At 46.3% G+C, this 20,929-nt stretch overlaps 1 protein-coding gene across 2 annotated transcripts in view; it reads right to left on the reverse strand.

Moving 5' to 3' along the window:
* Positions 1-20,929, reverse strand: part of DYNC2H1 (dynein cytoplasmic 2 heavy chain 1) — a 1,541,159-nt gene that overhangs the window by 391,397 nt on the left and 1,128,833 nt on the right. For both annotated transcript variants that reach the window (XM_069202358.1, XM_069202357.1), the window contains one exon: positions 201-355. In XM_069202358.1, the coding sequence (XP_069058459.1) occupies positions 201-355 (155 nt within the window). The remainder of the gene's footprint in view (positions 1-200; positions 356-20,929) is intronic.

The following is a 20,929-nucleotide window of genomic DNA, read 5'->3' on the forward strand; positions in this document are numbered from 1 at the left end:
ACCTCAACAGCACTAGGAATCCCAGTTACACCTGAAAACAAATGCATAAAGGATCAAACAGCTACTAAAAGTCCCACAAAAATGGGCACGCTTATTGGAAAATAATAATGTATACCAGAACACCTTGAACCATGTAAATGTATTTGTAATATTTGATGTGCATCCTGATCAATTCCTAACCATTAGCAACATTACTGTACCTCATGATAATTTGCATTTTCCACATTGGCAAGCTCTTTCAGCTCTTGAGAAGGATCGGCACCAGGAGAAATAATAATTAAGATGGGTTCAATTTCCAGTGTTTCTTTGTAGAGTCGTTTCAGATTCAAGGGAGGCGGAGACAATTCTTTCATTCCTGCAGTGATAATTAAAACATAGGTGAAAGATATAGGTGAAAGACCATATGATACAAAAGAAAGTCAAAACATATTTTAGGAAAATAATCTCTAAATATGCGAGTTGACCACATGCCTTGTAAAGGACAGAGCTTAAGCTAGACTAATGCATCTTTATACATATGGAGCTAGGAGACACTTTTTTAATGTGCAGTTCCTCCAGAATGCCATGGCACCCCTAATTCTGTGCTAAGGAAAAAAAGAATATATATCATCTCTACTCATCAATGTCCTCTGAGCTATGCAGCATCCACAGACTTTGCACCACTCCTTCCATCCACCCTATTACGATCTCTACTCGAGTGCTCTCGGGAGTGAGGAGCTGAGTGTAGGACTGTAACTGAACTACTTTGGATTGACTCTGCTCAGCACTTACTGTTTTCCTCAGCTGTTGCTCCTGATCTCAGCAATATATGCTGGTTGACACTAAGTTTGAGACTGGGGCATGCACTTACTGTGTTCTGTAAAGACTCTGCTCCTGGCCTTTAGGAGTTCCTGGTTTATAAGCCCCAGCCCCATCACTGTACCATATCCTACTTGAGTTTCACAGATGTGAGGACAAGAGGTGAACTGTTGCTGCAGCTCCATGGATAGCCTCTGCCCAGTACTTATGTTCCTCGGCTGTAACTTCCACCTTTGAATATAGGAATAGGTCTGATTTAACCGTTAAGTTTAAGGCAACGTTCAGCACGAGTATGCAGAGCCCATCTGAGACCAAGGTAACTGGGCTGGACCACTCATAGCTATGGAACAGAGGTGATGCTTTTGTACTAAACATAAACATTGATTGTGTGCTTTAATTAGTTTTACACCTCAATGAGTTTAAACGTTTTGATTTATTCTTCATCAAACATATTTTTTTATTTCAAACGTTTAGTACTTTATTTCAGAAATGATTCAAGACTTCTATTCCCTTTTCAGTTTTTGAGAGGAATTTTAATAGAGCCTTGGAGTACGATGAGTGTAGTGTTGTTTTGATGAGGGAATGGTCGCAAGGGCAGTTACATTTTTTAATTAGAGCCCAATCTCCTCGACTAAGTTACACGTTTGATGAGGGCTATTGTACTTCCCTGAAAATCTATAAACATTGTGGACAGATTCACTGGTGAGGGCTCAGCGCTATTTGTCTTTCCCAATCTTGCATGGTATCAGCCGTTTCATTATGTATCTCCATATAGGAAATATCCTTCTAAACAGTGTTTTGGCAAGGAGGAAACAAGAATTCCAAAATATCTTCGATTTGCGACCTCTATCACAAAGAAGACCAAAATATGTTCCATGTTTTGCACTTATGCGCAGCTCTGAAGGAGGCCAGAAACAAATATTTACTTCCTTTAATTAAGTAACTCACACCGGGATCTGATGGACTTGTTACAAAGTCCTACAAGTGAACTTGTGTGTTTTAAAGTGTATAAATATGTTAAAAGTTTTTTTTTTTTTTTTTTTTTTAATGGAAGAAACAATACATTGATTTCATGAGTTATAAGGGATTTTTTATGTATTATGATTATGTATAAAAATGAAGATGCTCATTTTATTCTGTTTAATATGTTGATGATTGTAGACCGCAGGTCAAAAACAATAAAAAAAATAAACATGAAACTATTTCAAATTAAATAATGATGGGAAAACTAGGTAAAAGAAAGCCCCCTGGAAACCATATCACAGCTCTCATTACGAATGGCCTCTTAATTCCGATGAAGCCAGCAACAGTAATTACTCATTTCATCGGAATTATGAGATCAGCAAGATCTCAACAGATCTCTTAACTCTAACCCTGAGATTTCGACTGCTAAAAGCACAGAAGAAATGTTCAGGTGAAAGTCCGCCCTAAAATGATGAATTAGTGCCTGGCCAGGTTACCTATTTTCACAGTAATTCCTCAAGTCTAAATGGACCCTCAGAGTCCAACCCATAACACGTGGTATTTTAGACAATGTCGTCCCCTCACCTCTGGTGTTACTGGTACCCTGGTATCTGTAACTCTGGGAGAAGACCAATCCCATTTACTGCGTCTATGTCTCATATGCCCAAGTGTGCAGTAGTTTCTTCATTGTCAGGTACCCCGCCAAGAATAATCTAATTAACAAAAGTGAAGCCCTTTTCAGGCTTGTAGGAAAATGCCACTGTTGGCATGGTTCCCCCCCCCCCCCCCCCACACTTTTTGCCTAGTGCTAATTCCAACTTTGATTGAAAGTGTGCTGGGACCCTGCTAACCAGGCCCCAGCACCAGTTTTCTTTCCCTAAAACTGTACCTTTGTTCCCTCAATTGGCACAGCCCTGGCACACAGTTAAGTCCTATGTAAAAGGTACCCATGGTCCCAAGGGCCACGTGGCCAGGGAAGATTTCTAAGGGCTTCAGTATGTATTATGCCACCCTGGGCACCCCTCACTCAGCACATGCCCATTGCCTTGCAGCTTGTGTGTGTTGGTGGGGAGAAAAAGGCTATGTCGACATGGCACTCCTCTCAGGGTGCCTTGCCCACAAACCACTACTTGTGGCATAGGTAAGTCACCCCTCTAGCAGGCCTTACAGCCCTAAGGCAGGGTGCGCTATACCATAGGTGAGGGCATAGCTGCATGAGCAATATGCCCCTATAGTGTCTAAGTCCATTCTTAGACATTTTAAGTGCAGGGTAGCCATATTAAGTATATAGTCTGGGAGTCTGTCATTACGAACTCCACAGCACCATAATGGCTTCACTCAATACTGGGAAGTTGGTATCAAACCTCTCAGCACAATAAACCCACACTGATGCCAGTGTGGGGTTTATTGAAAAATGCACACAGAGGGCATCTTAGAGATGCCCCCTGTATGTTAGTCCAACTGCTAGTGTAAGACTGACCGGTCTGTGCCAGCCTGCCACTTTCAGACGTGTTTCTGACCACATGGGGTGAGTGCCTTGGTGCACTCTGTGGTCAGAAACAAAACCTGTCCTGGGTGGAGGTGCTTCACACCTCCCCCTGCAGGAACTGTAACACCTGGCGGAGAGCCTCAAAGGCTCAAGCCTCAGATTACAGTGCCCCCAGGGCAGTCCAGCTAGTGGAGATGCCCGCCACCCAGACATAGCCCCACTTTTGGCGGCAAGTCCAGCAGGAAAATTAGGAAAACAGGGAGGAGTGAACACTACAGCCAGGACCACCATTAAGGTGTCCAGAGCTGAGGTGACCCCCTCCCTGAAGAATCCCCCATCTTGGTTTGGAGGACAGGGACCAATAGGGATAGGAATGTGCCCCCCTCCTCAAAGGGAGTGGGCACAAGGAGGGCATAGCCATTGGCTACTGCCCCCTGACCCTAACACGCCCCTAAGGCTAGAATTTAAGGGCTTCCCTGAACCCAGCTCACCAGATTCCTGGTGAGTTACAAAGAAGAAGGACTGCTGAGCTTAAAACCCCGCAGAGAAGAAGGAAGACGACAACTGCTTCGGCCCCCGTCCTACCAGCCTGTCTCCTGCTTCAGAGAACCTGCAACAATAACAGCGACGCATCCAGCGGGCCCAGCGTCCTCTGCCAATTCCAGAGGACTGCCCTGCACCCACAAAAGGACCAAGAACTCCTGAGGACAGCAGCTCTGTCCTGGCCCCTGTGCAATTGGCCCTTGTCTAGGTGGTCCACCCAGCAATAAAGGGTCCCCAGGTGATTGGGAGCAAGAGCCCACCCTGGGTTGACCCCTCCAAAGACCTCAAGATGACGACTGCAGAAAGAATCCAGAAGACCCCCCGACCACAAGCTCCGGACGAAGATATCTGACGCCTAAGTGATACACTGCACCCGAAGCCTGGGAGAACCTGACCTCTGGTGCAGCATCGACCAGCAGGTGGCCCTCTGGCCTATCCAACCAGTGGTGTGCCTGAGACACCCCCCCGTCCTCACCTGCAGCATCTGAGTGAACCCCGGGGTCTCCCAGTGATCTCTATTGAAAGCCCGATGTCCTGTTTGCCCCCAGCTGCCCCTGTGCCGCTGAGGGTGTGTTCTTGGTGCCTACTTGGAGCCACTCCAGTGCTCTTCTAAACACCCCTGGTCTGCCCTCCGAGTTGACCAAGATCCGAGTACCCCTCGTCTCCATATGAGCCAACGTTAATTTAGTTCCTCTTTGACCTCTGCATTCGACCGGCCCAATGTTGCTGGTGTTGGGTGTTTGGGGTTAACTTGAACCCCCAACGACGGACTACCTAAAATCCTGAGAAAATAACTGTAACTCATGTACCTACCTGTTACACTGTTCACTCTTTTCTTCCCCCAGGAACTGTTGAAAATTGCACTGTCTACCTTTAAAATAGCTTTTTGCCACTTTAAAGAAAACTGTGTACATTGGTGATTTCATTCAAAGTTCTAAGTATTACTATGCAAAGAACCTTACATTTTATGTACTTACCTGCAAACTAAATATATTTTTCTATATAAAATCATATTGGTCTGGAGTGGTCATTGAGTGTGTGTTTCTTCTATCGCTTGTGTGTGTACAACAAATGCTTAACACTACTCTCTAATAAGCCTAACTGCTTGACCACACTACCACAAATAGAGCATTAGTATTATCTATTATTGTCTCTGTCGAGCCTCTGGGGTACCCCTCGACTCTGTGCACACTATATCTCATTTTGATATAGTATATACAGAGCCAGCTTCCTACAAGGCTGAAGAAGCAAACAATCTTCTCACTGTTAACTAAAGAGATCTGAAGTCAAGGATAAAAACCTCAGAGCCCGAGTAAAGACTGTCTCAAACAAAAGTTAATTTTGCCTGCAATTGGCAGATATTCCTTTTAGCAAAGCAAAGTTACCATTAAGTGGTTTAATCTTGTGGTTTACAATCCAGTATCCATTCTCAATTGCAACAAAAGTTTCAGAAAAGCAAAGGTATCCAAACAGGAATAAGAACAGATCACCAACAGAAAAGTTTTACTCTATTTAATATCCATGATCGACCTAATGAAATTATTAAGAACACTAAGAGTAGAGACTTAGGGCCAGATGTAGGTAGGTTTCCTTTTGCGAGTTGCAAATTGCGAGTCCCAGCGACTCGCAATTTGCAACTCGCAAAAGGACTCGCTATGGGGTCGCAAAGACCCACCTCATGAATATTTATGAGGTGGGTCGCAGTTTGCGACCCCATAGCGAGTCTAGGCACTCACGGGGATGGTGGCCTGCTGGGGACAGCAGACCACCATGTCCGTGACTGCTTTCTTAATAAAGCAGTTTTTTTTTCTTTTTGCAGCCCGTTTTCCTTAAAGGAAAACGAGCTGCAAACAGAAGAAAAAAACGAAACCATTTGTTTTGTTTTTTTCAGAGTAGGCAGTGGTCCATAGGACCACTGCCTGCTCTGAAAAAATATTTTTGTTTGCCTTCACAAAGGGGAAGGGGTCCAAAGGGACCCCTTCCCGTTTGCGAATGAGTTACCATCCACTTCAAGTGGATGGTAACTGCGAGTTGATTTGCGACCGCTTTCGCGGTCACAAATCAACTCTACATCGCGATGCGGTCGCAAATAGGAAGGGAACACCCCTTCCTATTTGCGAGTCGGAATCACATTTTGCGAGTCGGTACCGACTCGCAAAATGTGATTCTGCATCGCGTAAGGGCTTTTGCGCCTCGCAATCAGCATTTTTCGCCGTTTGCGAGGCGCAATAGCCTTCCTACACCTGGCCCTTAATGACTAACAAAATTGGATATCTGAATGGGAGCCTACCACCAGGGCAAATAAGACAATGCATCTCACCTGATAGTTTTGATGGGGACATTTAATTCGGACCTTGAGGAAGCTAGCCCCATACGTAACCCTTCTGACCCTTCGCTGCATCCTGGGAATGAGACAATCACCAGTATATTACATACTGGCAATTTTAGTGATGGCAGGAAAACTCATGTCCACCCTAAGTCCTTTCATGTTAAATGTCCCATCAGACATTTATCTGTTGAGCACACATACCCGTCTGGAAATTGCTCTTTTCCCCAAAAGCATATTAAGCTCTCGCCTCCCAAAGGTCTTAGTGGGGATGTTTCAAGTACTGATGAGGATATAATTTCCTCTCTTCTAGCAACTAGCAAGGAGGCAGAAATTGATATAGACTTGGCTTCTAATTGTGAGTTTATCAATATTTCACAGCTGCCCGCTCCATTTTGGGCACCAGCTCCTCTCGGAGTTTCTCTGCTCTAAAAACATTCCTCCTTTCTTAACCTTGATAGTAAGCCTATTTTCAACCATGGAGAACTATGCCACCAGATATCCAGATATTGAAGCCTGAAACCCTTCCTTTCCTTCCAAAGCTAGACCCAACCTTGTTTCCATCTTCAAGGTATCGACTTTACCCTCAAGTGATGCCAGCATCACATCCTAGATATAGCTGGTCATCTTATCACTGTACTGGATATGAATGAATATGATGTCTCATCTTTGGAAGCCACTGACTTCACTGCCCACTGAGGCTGAGACCAGAGGTCTATGGGGGTCATTCTGAACCTGGCGGCCGGTGGCCGCCAGGGCCACCGACCACGGGAGCACCGCCAACAGGCTGGCGGTGCTCCCACGAGCATTCTGACCGCGGCGGTTTAGCCGCGGTCAGAAGCGGAAAGTCGGCGGTCTCCCGCCGACTTCCCGCTGCTCGGGGGAATCCTCCATGGCGGCGGAGCGCGCTCCGCCGCCATGGGGATTCTGACACCCCCTACCGCCATCCTGTTCATGGCGGGTCTCCCGCCATGAACAGGATGGCGGTAGGGGGTGCCGCGGGGCCCCCGTAAGAGGGCCCCGCAAAGTATTTCAGTGTCTGCTATGCAGACACTGAAATACGCGACGGGTGCAAACTGCACCCGTCGCACCCCTGCAACTACGCCGGCTCAATTCTGAGCCGGCGTCTTCGTTGCAGGGGCATTTCCTCTGGGCCGGCGGGCGCTCTTTTGGAGAGCGCCCGCCGGCCCAGAGGAAATGTCTGAATGGCCGCCGCGGTCTTTTGACCGCGGTGCGGTCATTTGGCGGCGGTACCTTGGCGGACGGCTTCCGCCGTCCGCCAAGGTCATAATCACCCCCTATGTGTCTTAGGGGAGATGGCTATGCCACTATCAGTCTAATGCAGGAAGCATGTTCTTACACATATGAAACCTAGATAGTAGTCACGGGCTTCAGCTCTCAATAAAATTCTCTTGGAGGCTTTCTCTTCAGCAAGCCCCTCCTTAAAGATATTTCTAAGTTCACAAATGACTTTTCCTAATTGGAGTTCACCCAGTCCACCATTAGCCCAGTGACAGACAGGGACACCCTACAAGCCGCAGAGGCCAGCCTATCTGCTGCTTCTTCTGTCACAGCAGTCAAAGCTCCTGTCTGTATAGAAAAATATTTGAATGAAGAAGATATTAAACCAATTGCGGCCCCAGGAGAGGTGCCTTCCAGACGTTAAAAAGTAATCCAGTTCCAACCAAGGTAAGTCTTTTCTCACCCAATTCCATCCCTTTCAGTTGGAGGGAACACTGCTTTTTTCCTTCCCAAGTGAAAAGAAATCACAGTAGAACCTTGGTTGCTCTCGACTGTCCATGGTTACTGTATACACTTTTTAAAACATCCCTTCCAACTCTGCCACCCTTCTTTTTACTCGTTCTCTGCAAAGGAGGTTTATTGGTAGACCAGGAGGTCCTAGGAAGGTTGAGAAAATGAGCTATTATTTCTGCTCCATCTCGAGAAAGCTTAGTGAGTTTCATCTTTCTAGTCTGAAAGAAACTAAAATGATTAATACCTATGATTAACTTAAAGTATATGAACTTCTTAGTCCTCTACTACTAGTTCATTCATATACTTCGGTCCGACAGCCTATTGTCTGGAAAATGGATGGTTCAGCAGGATCTGAAACACCTATTTTTCCATCTACCTTCCACCCCTCACACCACCAATTCCTGAAGTTCCTGTAGAATGGGTGCCTCTGACAATTTGGTTGCCTCCCCTTCAGCCTGTCCTCCACGCTTTAGTGCTTCGCCAAGCTCCTTTCGATGGCAGTATCCTTCCCCAGGCCCCGAGGGCTCCATTTAATCATCTACCTGGGTGCCATCCTTATCATGGCCCAATGTTTCAAGATGATGAATCTGTCCCTTCTAGTCAATCTCCCCCACTCTAGGACTCATTTTGAATGCACCTGCTCCATGTCTCAGGCAAGAGCCTTGTTGGACTTTCTCATGGAGAAGCATTTCTGTTTCCTAAATCATCTCAGGGATGAATTTTACCATCTCTTCATCTCCACCAGCATCTCCCTTAGCTCACTCAAATCACTCTAGACTGCAACTGCCAGGAATGATTATTTTGGTGGCTGACAAATATGGTAATATGGATTGGCAACCCCTTTTTGGTTCTGTTACAGATCTAGAATTTAAGTCAGATGTGATCCATCTCAGCTGTAGTTCCAAGCTTAGGGCCGATCTATTGGAGGCTCCTGGCCCCAAGAGAAACTTTCCCCCAATATCAACTCCTGTGAACATCTCCATGAAATGCTCGCTGTCAAGAGTGTCTGTTCACACATGTCCAACTGCTGCATCCTTCCCTGAATGAAGAGCATTTTAGTGGTCCAGTACATGAAAAACTGGGAGGAACAAAGTCCAAGACACTAGTCTCTCAGTCCCTGGACTTTTTCGAGCAAGAGGAATCTCATGATCATGGCAGAATGGCTTCCGTACAATTCTAAGACAGTGGTGGATTGGTTCTCATGCCACCTTTGGGAACCCAGTCACTGGACCTCAGATCAACAGATTTCCTTCACGATCTAGACTCTTTTGAGCCCTTAGAAATAGACTGGTTTACTTCCTGCCACAAAAAAACTGCTTCCAAAATTCCCAAGATGGCACTCGTGCTGGCAAGCTTGATCCATGGATGCCTTTGTTTAGAACTGGATTACCCTTTTGGGCCATGCCTTACTCTGTTCAGTATTACTTCTCATATGCTCACCCATAATGGCTGCCTTCAGGCTCAAATGTTCCTTATGACAATGTTTTAGCCTTCTCAGGCCTGGTTTCCTCTTCTCCTGAATCTTCCTAGACTTCACTCTTCCTTCCCGAACCTTCAGGTGGATCCATGAGGGAATTCTCCCCCACCCAACACTCTCCCCCCTCCAATCCCCAGTTCTGAACTATCATCTTTGCCTTATAGTTTGACTTGTGTCAGGAGTATTGGAGAAATGAACCACCCTTCAGGTGTGGCTTCTCATCTTGTAAAGAACATATAGGCACCTGGAACCAAGAGTGCCTACCACTCAAACTGGGTCACTTGGGTTTGTTGATATGGAGGTGGCATCGCCATTATACACAAAAACACCATTAAGGTCACCACCAACAGACACGACACCCTAAAAAGCGCAGAACACATGCATTTCCTAATTCACATAAACGACAACTCCACCCTCAAAGGAACCCTCATCTACAGACCACCAGGACCTCGCCCCCCCTTCTGTGACGCCATCGCTGACACCATCAGCCCTCACGCCCTCACCTCCACAGACTACATCCTCCTCGGTGACTTGAACTTTCACCTGGAGAACCCCCACGACCACAACTCCTCATCCCTCCTAAATAACCTCACAAACCTCAGACTCAAACAACTGGTCACAGCACCAACCCACTCAGCAGGACACACACTAGACGCAATCTTCACCTCGAGCAATCACATAACCTACACTCACACCACCAAACTCCACTGGATTGACCACCACTGCGTCCACTTCTCCTTCTCCAAACCCCTCACACACCCCACCAACACACCACATCCTACCGCATGTGGGACAAGATCCCCACAGAACACCTGAACGCCCAACCTAGTGCAGAACCCCCCCCAACACCAACGACCCCAACATTGCTGCCCATAACCTCACACAATGGATCACAACCTGCACAGACTCACTCGCCCCTCTCAGAAGAAACATCACCACCTGCAACATCAAGAACGCCCCCTGGTTTATCACTGAACTCCAAGCCTCCAAGCGTGAATGCCACAAAACAGAGAAAGCTTGGCGACAGGAACCCTCAACCACCAACTTCTCCAACCTCAAAACCACCATACGCAAACACCACCAACTCATACGCACCACCAAAAGAGCATAATACAAGGAACGCATAGACAGTAACTCACACAACAGCAAGGAACTCTTTACCATCATCAAAGAGCTCTCCAAACCCAAAGCCAGCGACATCGACCCCACGCACACACAACTCCTCTGTGACTCCCTCGCCAACCATTTTTACCGCAAAATCTTAGACATACACAACAGCTTCACACCCCATGCACCCGCCACCCACACCACCGACACGATCAGCAAAGACCCACACCCCCAACCTACTACTCACCTGGGCCCCTACCAATGACGAAGAAACTGAAAAAACAATGAATTCCATCCACTCAGGCTCCCCCTCAGACCCCTGCCCCCACCGCATTTACAACAAAGCCAGCCCAACCATCGCTGCCAAGCTTCGTGACACAATCAACAGCTCTTTCGACGATGCCACCTTCCCAGACCGCTGGAAGCACGCAGAAGTCACTGCACTCCTGAAAACGCCCAAAGCAGACCCTGATGGCCTCACCAACTACCGCCCAATTTTGCTTCTCCCCTTACCTGCCAAGGTCGCTGAGAAACTAGTGAACACCTGCCTGTCCCACTTCCTAAAGGAAAGCAACACACTCAACACCTCCCAGTCCGGGTTCCCCAAGAACCACAGCACTGAGACCGCCCTCATCGCATGTACTGACGACATCAGAACCAGAGTCGACAAGGGCGAGACCGTCGCACTCATCCTCCTGGACCTCTCTGCTGCCTTCAACACTGTCTGCCACCAAACACTCCGCACACACCTCCACAACGCAGGTATTCGACACAAGGCCCTAGACTGGCTGACCTCCTTCCTCACCGAAAGAACCCAGAAAGTCTGCCTCCCTCCCTTCCACTCCACAGCCATCAAAATCATCTGCGGAGTCCCCCAAGGGTCCTCCCTCAGCCCTACCCTTTTCAACATCTACATGGCCCGCTCGCCAACATCCTCCGACCACACGGAATCACCATCATATCCTACGCAGACGACACCCAGCTCATCATCTCCCTCACCCAAAACCCTGCCACCTCCAAAACCAACCACCACACTGGACTCCTTGACACCGCCACATGGATGACAGAAAACCACCTCAAACTCAACTCCAACAAAACAGAAATCATCATCTTCGGCCCCAACAAAACCATATGGGACGACTCCTGGTGGCCCACCGCCCTAGGATCCCCACCAACACCCTCAAACCACGCACGCAACGCCATCATCCTGGACCCTTCCCTCTCCATGACCCAGCAAATCAACGCCATCACCTCCTCCTGTTTCAACTCCCTCCGCATACTGTGAAAAATCTTCAAATGGATTCCCATAGAGACCAGAAAGACCGTCACCCATGCATTCGTCAGCAGCAGGCCAGACTACAGAAACACCCTCAACGCCGGCACCACACTCAATCTCAAACGAAAACTCCAGACTATCCAGAACGCAGCTGCCCGCCTCATCCTGGACCTCCCACGCCATGAACACATCTCCTCACACCTTAGATCCCTTCACTGGCTTCCGATCGAAAAAAGGATCACCTTCAAAATCCTCATCCACGCACACAAATCCCTCCACAACACAGGAGCAACCTACCTCAATGAAAGAGCGAACTTCCACACTCCCACTCGCCACCTCCGCTCCACCGACCCCCGCATCCAACGCGCCACCACCGGAGGCAGATCCTTCTCCTACCTCGCCCCCAAGGCCTGGAACTCCCTCCCCACCAACCTTAGCAAGACTCAGAACCTCCTGCTCTTCAGAAAAAACCTCAAGATGTGGCTGTTGAAATAGTAATCACCCTCCCCTCCCCCCTTCCACTCCCCTTCCCCCAGCGCCTTGCGACCCTGATGGGTGAATAGCACGCTCTATAATTTTTTTTGATTGATTGATATGTTGAAGGGAAAGAAGATCCCCTACATTTCTTTCCCTTCTCCCTATCTAATGTCCTCATCTCTTTATTCAAGAAGGTTTTGATTGATAGGACTCCTAACATCTTCTATTCAGATGTTTTTACCGGACACCGACCTTTGGATTATCAATTTATGGGAAGAGTCTACTTGTTTGTGGACTCATGTGAGTTATTAGTCGCTCTCTTCCCTCTCATCCTCATTATTCATTATCATGAGAAGTAAATGCCACCACTTCTAGGCTGCAATTGTCAGCTAAACGGTCAATCTGATCTGTTTGATATCCATCCAAAGAGTGTGATTTCGAGCCTCTTTCCATTCACAAGAGGTCCTTCACTCAAGATGGAGTTATCTTCATTTCAGGGACAGTTAAAGAGTTTATTCGTCTGAGCTGAGCATCCTCAGCTTTGAATTCATAGCTGTTTTAGAGATTATGAAAGCCGTACAAACTAAGTGACACCACCCTCTACTTCTGACACTCCTCATTTCTTTTGGAAAAACGTATCACACAGTGATCATCACCCACTCTCAACAGATAAGTTTGCTAGCTGTTGCCAGAAATGGCTCTTAACAGTTCCAAGTTTGGTGCTTATTCTGCTTGTGAAGCAGTGGTTGTAGGAAAGTACCCTCTTTTTGGTTACCCCCACTTTTTACCTGCTGTCAGTGTGTTTTGACTCTGTTCGCTGGAATCCGTCTAACTAGGACCCCAGTGATTGTGCTCTCTCCCTCTAAACGTGGTTACTTTGGACTTTTCACACACCATAATTGGCATACTGGTGCCCCCATATGTGTTCCTAGTATATGGTACTTAGGTACCCAGGGCATTGGGGCACCAGGGGTTCCCCATGGGCTGCAGCATGTATTGTGCCACCCATGGGAGCCCTTGCAAAATGTGTCTGCCGGCCTGCCATTGCAGCCTGCGTGAAAAGGTGCATGCACCCTTTCACTCCAGATCATTGCACCAGATCACTGTAAGTCACCCCTATGGTAGGCCCTTCTAGCCAAGCAGGGCGCAGGGTGCAGGTACCTGTGTGTGAGGACACCCCTGCATGAGCAGAGGTGCCCCTACAAACTCCAGCTCCATTGCACTGGACTTAGTAAGTGAGGCGAAGCCATTTTACCCGTGTACTGGACACAGGTCACTAACCTGTATTCAGCTACATAATTGTAACTCCGAACCTGGACAAGTTTGGTATCAAACATGTTGGAATCATAACCCAATACTGCTGCCAGTATTGTTTGTATGATTTCATGCACTCTGGGGGTCCTTACAGGACTCCCAGCATTGCTCCTACTAGTCTTTTGGAATTTTCCGGGGAGCCTGTGCTGCTGCCACCCCTCAGACAGGTTTCTGCCCTCCTGCTGCTTGACCAGCTCAGGCAGAGGAAGGTAGAACAAAGGATTGCCTGTGGGAGAGGGCGGATACACCCTCTCCCTTGGAAATAGGTGTTACATGGCTTGGGAGTGGTATCCTCCCCAAGCCACCGGTTTGCTTTGAAAGGCACATTTGTTGCCCTCCTTGCATAAACCGATGTTCACCAGTCCAGGGACCCTCGGTCCCTGCTCTGGCGCGAAACTGGACAAAGAAAAGGGGAGTGATCACTCCCCTGTCCATACACACCCTAGGGGTGGTGCCCAGAGATAATCAAGGTGACCACTTGATTCTGCCATCTTGAATTCAAGGTGGGCAGAGGCCCTTGGGAGCATCTGAGTGGCCAGGTCAGGTAGGTGACATCACAGGCCCCTCCTGTTATGTGGTCACCTTGCTAGGTGACCAATCCCTGGGCTTCCTGAGCTATTTAGGGTCTCCCTCTTGGGTGGGTAATCAAATTCGATGTGCAAGATTTTAGCAGGACTTCTCTGCATTATTTACTTCATCTTCTGGCCACTGAGATTGCAACTGGACCCTCCAGGCACTGACAATCTGCAACTTCAGCGACAACTCCACTCTGCAACATTGTTTCTCCAGCTCCTTCCAGCAACTGCAACATTCCCCCAGCTGTGCAGCCTCGGAGGGTGATGAGTCTTCAGCCTGCACAAGAAGTAAGAAGGAATCTCCCTTGGAGTGAAAGAGTCACTCCCCTCCATCCCCAGACACCAACTGCAATGTTTACCGGGAACGTGGATCATCTCTCCTTCGGAGCTGCATGGATCCTGCATTACAGGTGGTGGTCTGGAGTGGTGCCCTTAGTCCTCTTTACCAGCTCTCCTACTTGGGAGACAGTAAGCCCTTGCCTCCCCTTGCAGGACAGTACCCCTGTGAAACCTGACTCTTGCAGCTACCAGTGCTTGTTTGTCCCTCCTCCAAGGGATCTTCAGGCTGTGTGTAGTCCCGGCTTCCAGCAAAGCACAGTCTCCTGCCTGCTGCTCCAGCAAAGTGGGACTCCTCTTTAGGTGTGCTGAGTGGGCCTTACTGCAACTCCTGTGCCTGCTGTCAGTGGGTTGTCTGTGGGGGCTGCCACCTCTTCATGTGACTCTCCCAGCTGCTGAGCATCACCCCGGACTCCCATCCTTGGGTTGAGTCCCCTGGACTTTTCTGGTCCTCTTCAGCCTTGAAAAAACTTCTTCTCCGACACTTGCATTTCCCAAAGCTTGTTGGTAGATTTTCAGCACCACTAACCAACTGCATCATGACAACTGATGTGGGACATCACTTGAATCACTTCTGGGGCTCCTCATCCCCCTCCTGTGCTGCACGGCTGACCTTCTTAGTCCACCGTCGACCTGGTCCTGCATCCACAGAAGGGTGGGTAGTGGCTACTGCCACCACCGGGCACTCCAACATGAACTGTACTTGGTCCCCTTCCTTTGCAGGTCCTCTTCTGTCAGGATCCACTTTTGGGTTCTTCCAGTCTTGGTTGAGTCTTGTCTAATCCTTTTCCAAAGTCCTCCGGTTGGTTTTGGGGAAAACTAGGTACTTACCTCTGCTCTCCTTGTCCATGGGGGCCCATCTGGTACTCACCTCTTGGGGTTTCTAGTTCCTGCAGCTCCCCTCCTCTGATTCCACTTCCTTGAGTGGGGGACTGCCTTTCACATTCCACTTTTTTAGTATATGGTTTGGCCCTACCCTAGGGCCCTCACTATTTGCTATAGCTTTTACCAATGCCTATTGCTTTGTATGCTATTTACTGATTGCTAATGTGTATATAATAATGTGTTTACTTACCTCCAGTTATGGTAGGGCCTATCCAGTAGTCTAGTATTTGTGTTACTATAATAAAAAGCCTTTATTTTTGTAACACTGTGTGATTCTTTCATGTGTGTAAGTGCAGTGTGACTATAGTTGTATTCCATAAGCTTTGCATGTCTCCTAGAAAAGTCTTGGCTGTTCATTCATAACTACCACTCGAGAGCCCTGGCTTCCTAGACACTGCCTACACTTCACTAATAGGGGATACCTGGAACTTGTATAAGGTGATAACACCATAGGCGCTCAAAACACACCAGGCCAGCTTCCTACAGTGGTGACCAGAACCTCTCTTTCTGGTTATGGCCTAGACAATATCCTGAAAGCTGCTGATTGGGCAAACGCATCCAGCTGTTGGACCTTCTTCTTCAGACCAATGGATCATTCAGTGGGTGTTGTACTCAATTGGCTCAGAACATGCCCCATAATAACAACTCCTTGTCCCGGCCATAACATTAGGATTTTCCTAGCGTGCAACAAGGAAATTAAAACGTTAAAGAAGATAAGGAGATGGATATTATATGCCCTTCCTCTAGACTCATCTTCACAGTATACTGGTTGAACCCAATTGTAAATGTTAGTAGGAAGACTTTCATGACTGCATTTTGAACGTTTTCTCTCCTTGACGTAAGGTTTTCACAACCCTTTCCTTAACTATGTAATTTTAATTCTTTACAGCCTAATGGTTCATCCTTATAGGTACAGGGGTATTCCTCTCTTGGCGGTTGCCTTACTTTCTCCAAACCTTATTGATCTGATACTGCTGAGTCTGTTGCATTAGTTTTGAGATTTGGGAGTCTTTGATGCTGCAAATTCCATAAGTCTTTCTGAAATGCTTTACTATGCAATTAAAAGAGGTATAGGAACTGGCTTTAAACAGAAGAGGCTGACGCAAGACATGACATCATAATGATCCTCTCTGTTGATGGAGTTTTTGATAAAGCCTCCTTGTCTTTAGTACCATTTAGAGTTTGTCAGAAGCTAGAACAATCCTATTTTTTTCTCACAAATCTGATCATAGACCTAGGGTGGTCAGAAACATGCTGTAGGAACTCTGTGTAAAGCTTCAATATGGCTGTTCCCTCATTCAGAGGTTCCGGATGCTCCAGTAGGGCAAAGTCATATCAGTTATTGGATGCGGGATCCACAAAGTCAAGGGAGATGTTGAGCAACAATTTTTGTGCACTTTGAAAAGAAATCAGTGGGACATGCCTGTGAAAATATCCAGCCAGGTAATGCCTTTTTAGCACATGTTCTCCTGATACACTTTCATTCCCTGGAACCCACAAACACAAACCAAAATACCTGAAAATTAAGCACTGTAAGTAAAAGTTATGTTTTCAAGGACTATTGAGTGTAGGTCCTGTAGGTCCCTAACACCTCTGCTAACTTCAACACAAATGTTTTGGATTCTTCAAATAGAACCAAGTCCACAAATATCTCCTAGGACACCAGTTAACTGGACTTCCTCTCAGTGGATGCAGTTACTCAAGGGTGAGGAAATTTGGTGGCACTCTCCTGCCTGCTCCCTTACACGCAATGCTGTAGCATCATCTACGTTTTCAAACTAAAAGAAGACTTGAAAGCATTTCAGGAGTATAAAATGGAAGTGGTCTGTTGCTTGAAATGAGCGTGTGTATAAAGGAGGAACTGTTAGGAAGAGCAACTTTCCAGATTTTTCAACAACTGAACATGCCCTGTAACTAAAATACAAAGTTATTATTATGAATCATTTGGTCACAGAGCTTAGAAGAGGAAGCTCTACAATTCTACAGTTGTCTTACGATGCGAATACACTGTTCTCTAGTTGTCCTAACGATGTCATGATTGTAGCTACCCAACAGATTTCAACTCCATAAAGTCACTCCAGAAGCTGACACAGCTGGCTCATGGTTGCCACAGGGAACTGGGTTTAAATGTGACTACATGTAGATTTTCTAGGTCCTCTACTTGGGATATTTGCCAATATTTGCACAAGATCTAATGGTTATTAAATGTTCTTTGTTTCTCATGAAGTGCACTTTTAAGGATCCAGCTCAAAACACCGGGAGCAGGTATTTTGGGATAAATAAACACATATTGTTGGGTGACCATCATGTTCTTGTATTTGAACCCTAAAAGAAAGTTATACTAGCTAGAGCAAATGTAGTGGGGAAGAATAAACAGAGTCTAATATAGCAACCAATTGCTGGCAGGTGTTTGATGGCAATGTTGATATTGTCAAAAAATTGATCAGCCGCATAGTAGTTAATCCTCTTCTATGAGGGTTCAGGACCGGATTCCACATTGCTTGGTTAGGTAAAGCTTAGATGTTGTATTGTCCAATCTTATTTGAAATGTGCCTGCCTTGCTAGCCTCAGGAGTAACATTTACAGGCATAGGGCCAGATGTAGGAAGCCTTTTGCGCCTCGCAAACGGCGAAAAACGCAGTTTGCGAGGCGCAAAAGGCTGAACACGATGCAGAGTCATATTTTGCGAGTCGGAACCGACTCGCAAAATGTGATTCCGACTCGCAAATAGGAAGGGCTGTTCCCTTCCTATTTGCGACCACATCGCAATGCTGAGTTGCTTTGTGACTGCGAAAGCAGTCGCAAACCAACTCGCAGTTACCATCCACTTGAAGTGGATGGTAACCCATTCGCAAAAGGGAAGGGGTCCCTATGGGACCCCTTCCCCTTTGTGAATGCCCACAAAAATATTTTTTCAGAGCAGGCAGTGGTCCTATGGACCATTGCCTACTCTGAAAAAACCGAAACCAAATGGTTTCGGAATTTTTTCGTTTTGCAGCTCATTTTCCTTTAAGGAAAACGGGCTGCAAAAATAAAATAAAAACTGCTTTATTAAAAAAGCAGTCACGGACATGGTGGTCTGCTGTCTCCAGCAGGCCACCATCCCTGTGAGTGCCTAGACTCGCTATGGGGTCGCAAACTGCGACCCACCTCATTAATATTCATGAGGTGGGTCTTTGAGACCCCATAGCGAGTCGCAGAAGGTGTCTGAGACACCTTTCTGCATCTCGGATTGCGAGTTGCAATTTGCGAGTCGCTATGACTCGCAAATTGCAAGTCGCAATCTGATACCTACCTACATCTGGCCCATAATGTTATGGTATGGAGCTCCAATACAATGTTATGAAACATCTTTTCTGTATCTGACCAGAGGCATCTGCTCAACAGCAACAGATGAGCTCTGAAGCCCTCCATGCATGGATCCACATTAGCACAATTGATTGTGTTAGAGCTTGAAACAAGAAACCTGCCTTCAGATTGGTTGGAAATCTCCATCACAATAGTGCATGCTTTAGTCGTCTCGTGACTTGAAGTATGTTGTCTCATGTACCTTTGATTTGTTACCATTGAGAGTCCAGTTTCTGTTGGACAGGTCTCATTTGGAGTTTGCAAAATGGAATAAATCCTACCCAGGATGATGTCAAGCCTAACAGAAACTTGCATTGGTCTGACCGTGATTGATTGATAAGTTCACACGCTCTTTGCCATGACTTGGGGTTTGATTGCTCTCTCCGATGATGGGAAACTCTTATCTAACTGGGTGTTGAGTATTGCTCATAGGACTTGGGTTTTTGTGTCAGGCTGTAAAGTTGATTTTTCTCTGTTCAGCTTGAGACTCAAACTCCGAAGCAAACTGATACAAGCAGTCATAGAAACCATTGCTTCTTCCTCTGATGGAGCCTTGTTGATTCAGTTGTCCAAGTGTGGGTACACTTGGTAGCCTTGTCGCCGCAGGAAGGCAACAATTGATAAAAGGCACTTTGTGAAAATCCAGAGCACTGACTTGAGGCCAAAAGAGTGCCTTGAACTAATAATGTTATCCTGCCATCTTTTGTGCTTCTAGTGTGCTTCCAGTGGATAGGTATGTTGAAGTGCGTATCATGAAGATCCAGGTATGTTAGATAACCCCTGCCTACTAAATCATCAGGAGGACCTACTGTAGTGTGAGCATAAGAAAACCCTGTTTCCTCAGAAACTGGTTCAGTTGTCTGAGGTCCAGAATTGGTCTCCACTGTCCAGTTTTCTTTTTTATTAAGAATCTTGAATAAAATCTCTGGTTTATCAGGGCTATGGGGACAGTTTTTATCGCTCTTTTGAGATGGAAAGTTTCCTGTTGTAGCTCCTGCAGATGGAGGTGGTGTTCTTTTTTGGGTGAGCAGGCATGTGGTCCTTGAATAAACTCTAACTTATGATCTGTGTGACATTTTTGCCGCAACCATTGGTCTGATGTTATGACTCCCAAGCAGAAGCAAAAAGGAAAGATCTCTCCCCCTTCCGTGATTGATATGGAAAATTGCTACACAAATTTGATTGGGTCCATATACCTGGGGAGGTTGGACCACTAGTACAATGCAGAGGTGTAACAAAACCTGAGGGAGATCCGTGCAAAGCACCTGGAGGGGCCCCGTTGCACCCAATCAAAGGCCTGCTGCCCATGCACAGTGTACTGTGCTGAGGGGGTTCCCTGGAGCGTGGGGGGGCCCCCACACCACGGGGGCTGTAGGGGCCTTTGTTACACCACTGGTACCATGTAAGCAAAAACTGTGCATCTCCCATGCTCTTATATCAAATAAATTCTAACTCAATGTTATTAATTACATTGGTGTGTGTAAATGAAGCACTTAGAATCACATCAGTTTCACTTATACTGCACTGTTCACACATATCGAAAGGAGTGTGTTATTAAAGTTTTCAAATAACACTTTCAATTCACCAAATTAAATTGAACATTGCGTTGCTATATCACATTTTCAAATTACTGAATCGATTCAAACATAGGAAACCATATTTGGTCAAAGGCAATTACATTTGTGAAAAAACTGCAGTAGTGTCCAGCACCATATGAGTGCTTATTATAAGTGAAATTATTGAAATTCAAAACACTTCAGTTCTAAAAAGCTAATCTTTTAAAACACATTTCCTTTAAATACACCAGTATGGTATTTTTAATCCCACTGTAAATGTCTAAAGGTCAGGGGCAGGATCAAAAGGAATACTGATTAGCATCAACCCGAGTAATTTTAGGCAACAGGTTGACCTAACAGGGTTAATTATACGCTGGCCCTCTTTTCTTGACCATCACGAGTTGTGACTTGAAGCCAACATCCCTACGTACCCTAACGAAATAGATAATAATTTCACTCAGAATTAGTACTCGTATGGTGTTGTACACTACTGCATCTTTTTGCCGAATTGTAATCATCTTTGTGTAAATTGGCTTCCTGACATTTAATTTGATTTGGTAAACTGAAAAAATTCAAGTGTTATATGGTAACACAATGATTAATTTATTTTGGTGAATTGAAAGCGTTATTTGAAAAGTTTAATTTCACACTGCTTTGGATATATGTTAACAATCCTATATATGTGAAGCTAATGTGATTCCAGG

The sequence above is a fragment of the Pleurodeles waltl genome, chromosome 8 (genome assembly GCF_031143425.1).
Source record: "Pleurodeles waltl isolate 20211129_DDA chromosome 8, aPleWal1.hap1.20221129, whole genome shotgun sequence".
In the NCBI taxonomy this organism is placed as follows: domain Eukaryota; kingdom Metazoa; phylum Chordata; class Amphibia; order Caudata; family Salamandridae; genus Pleurodeles; species Pleurodeles waltl.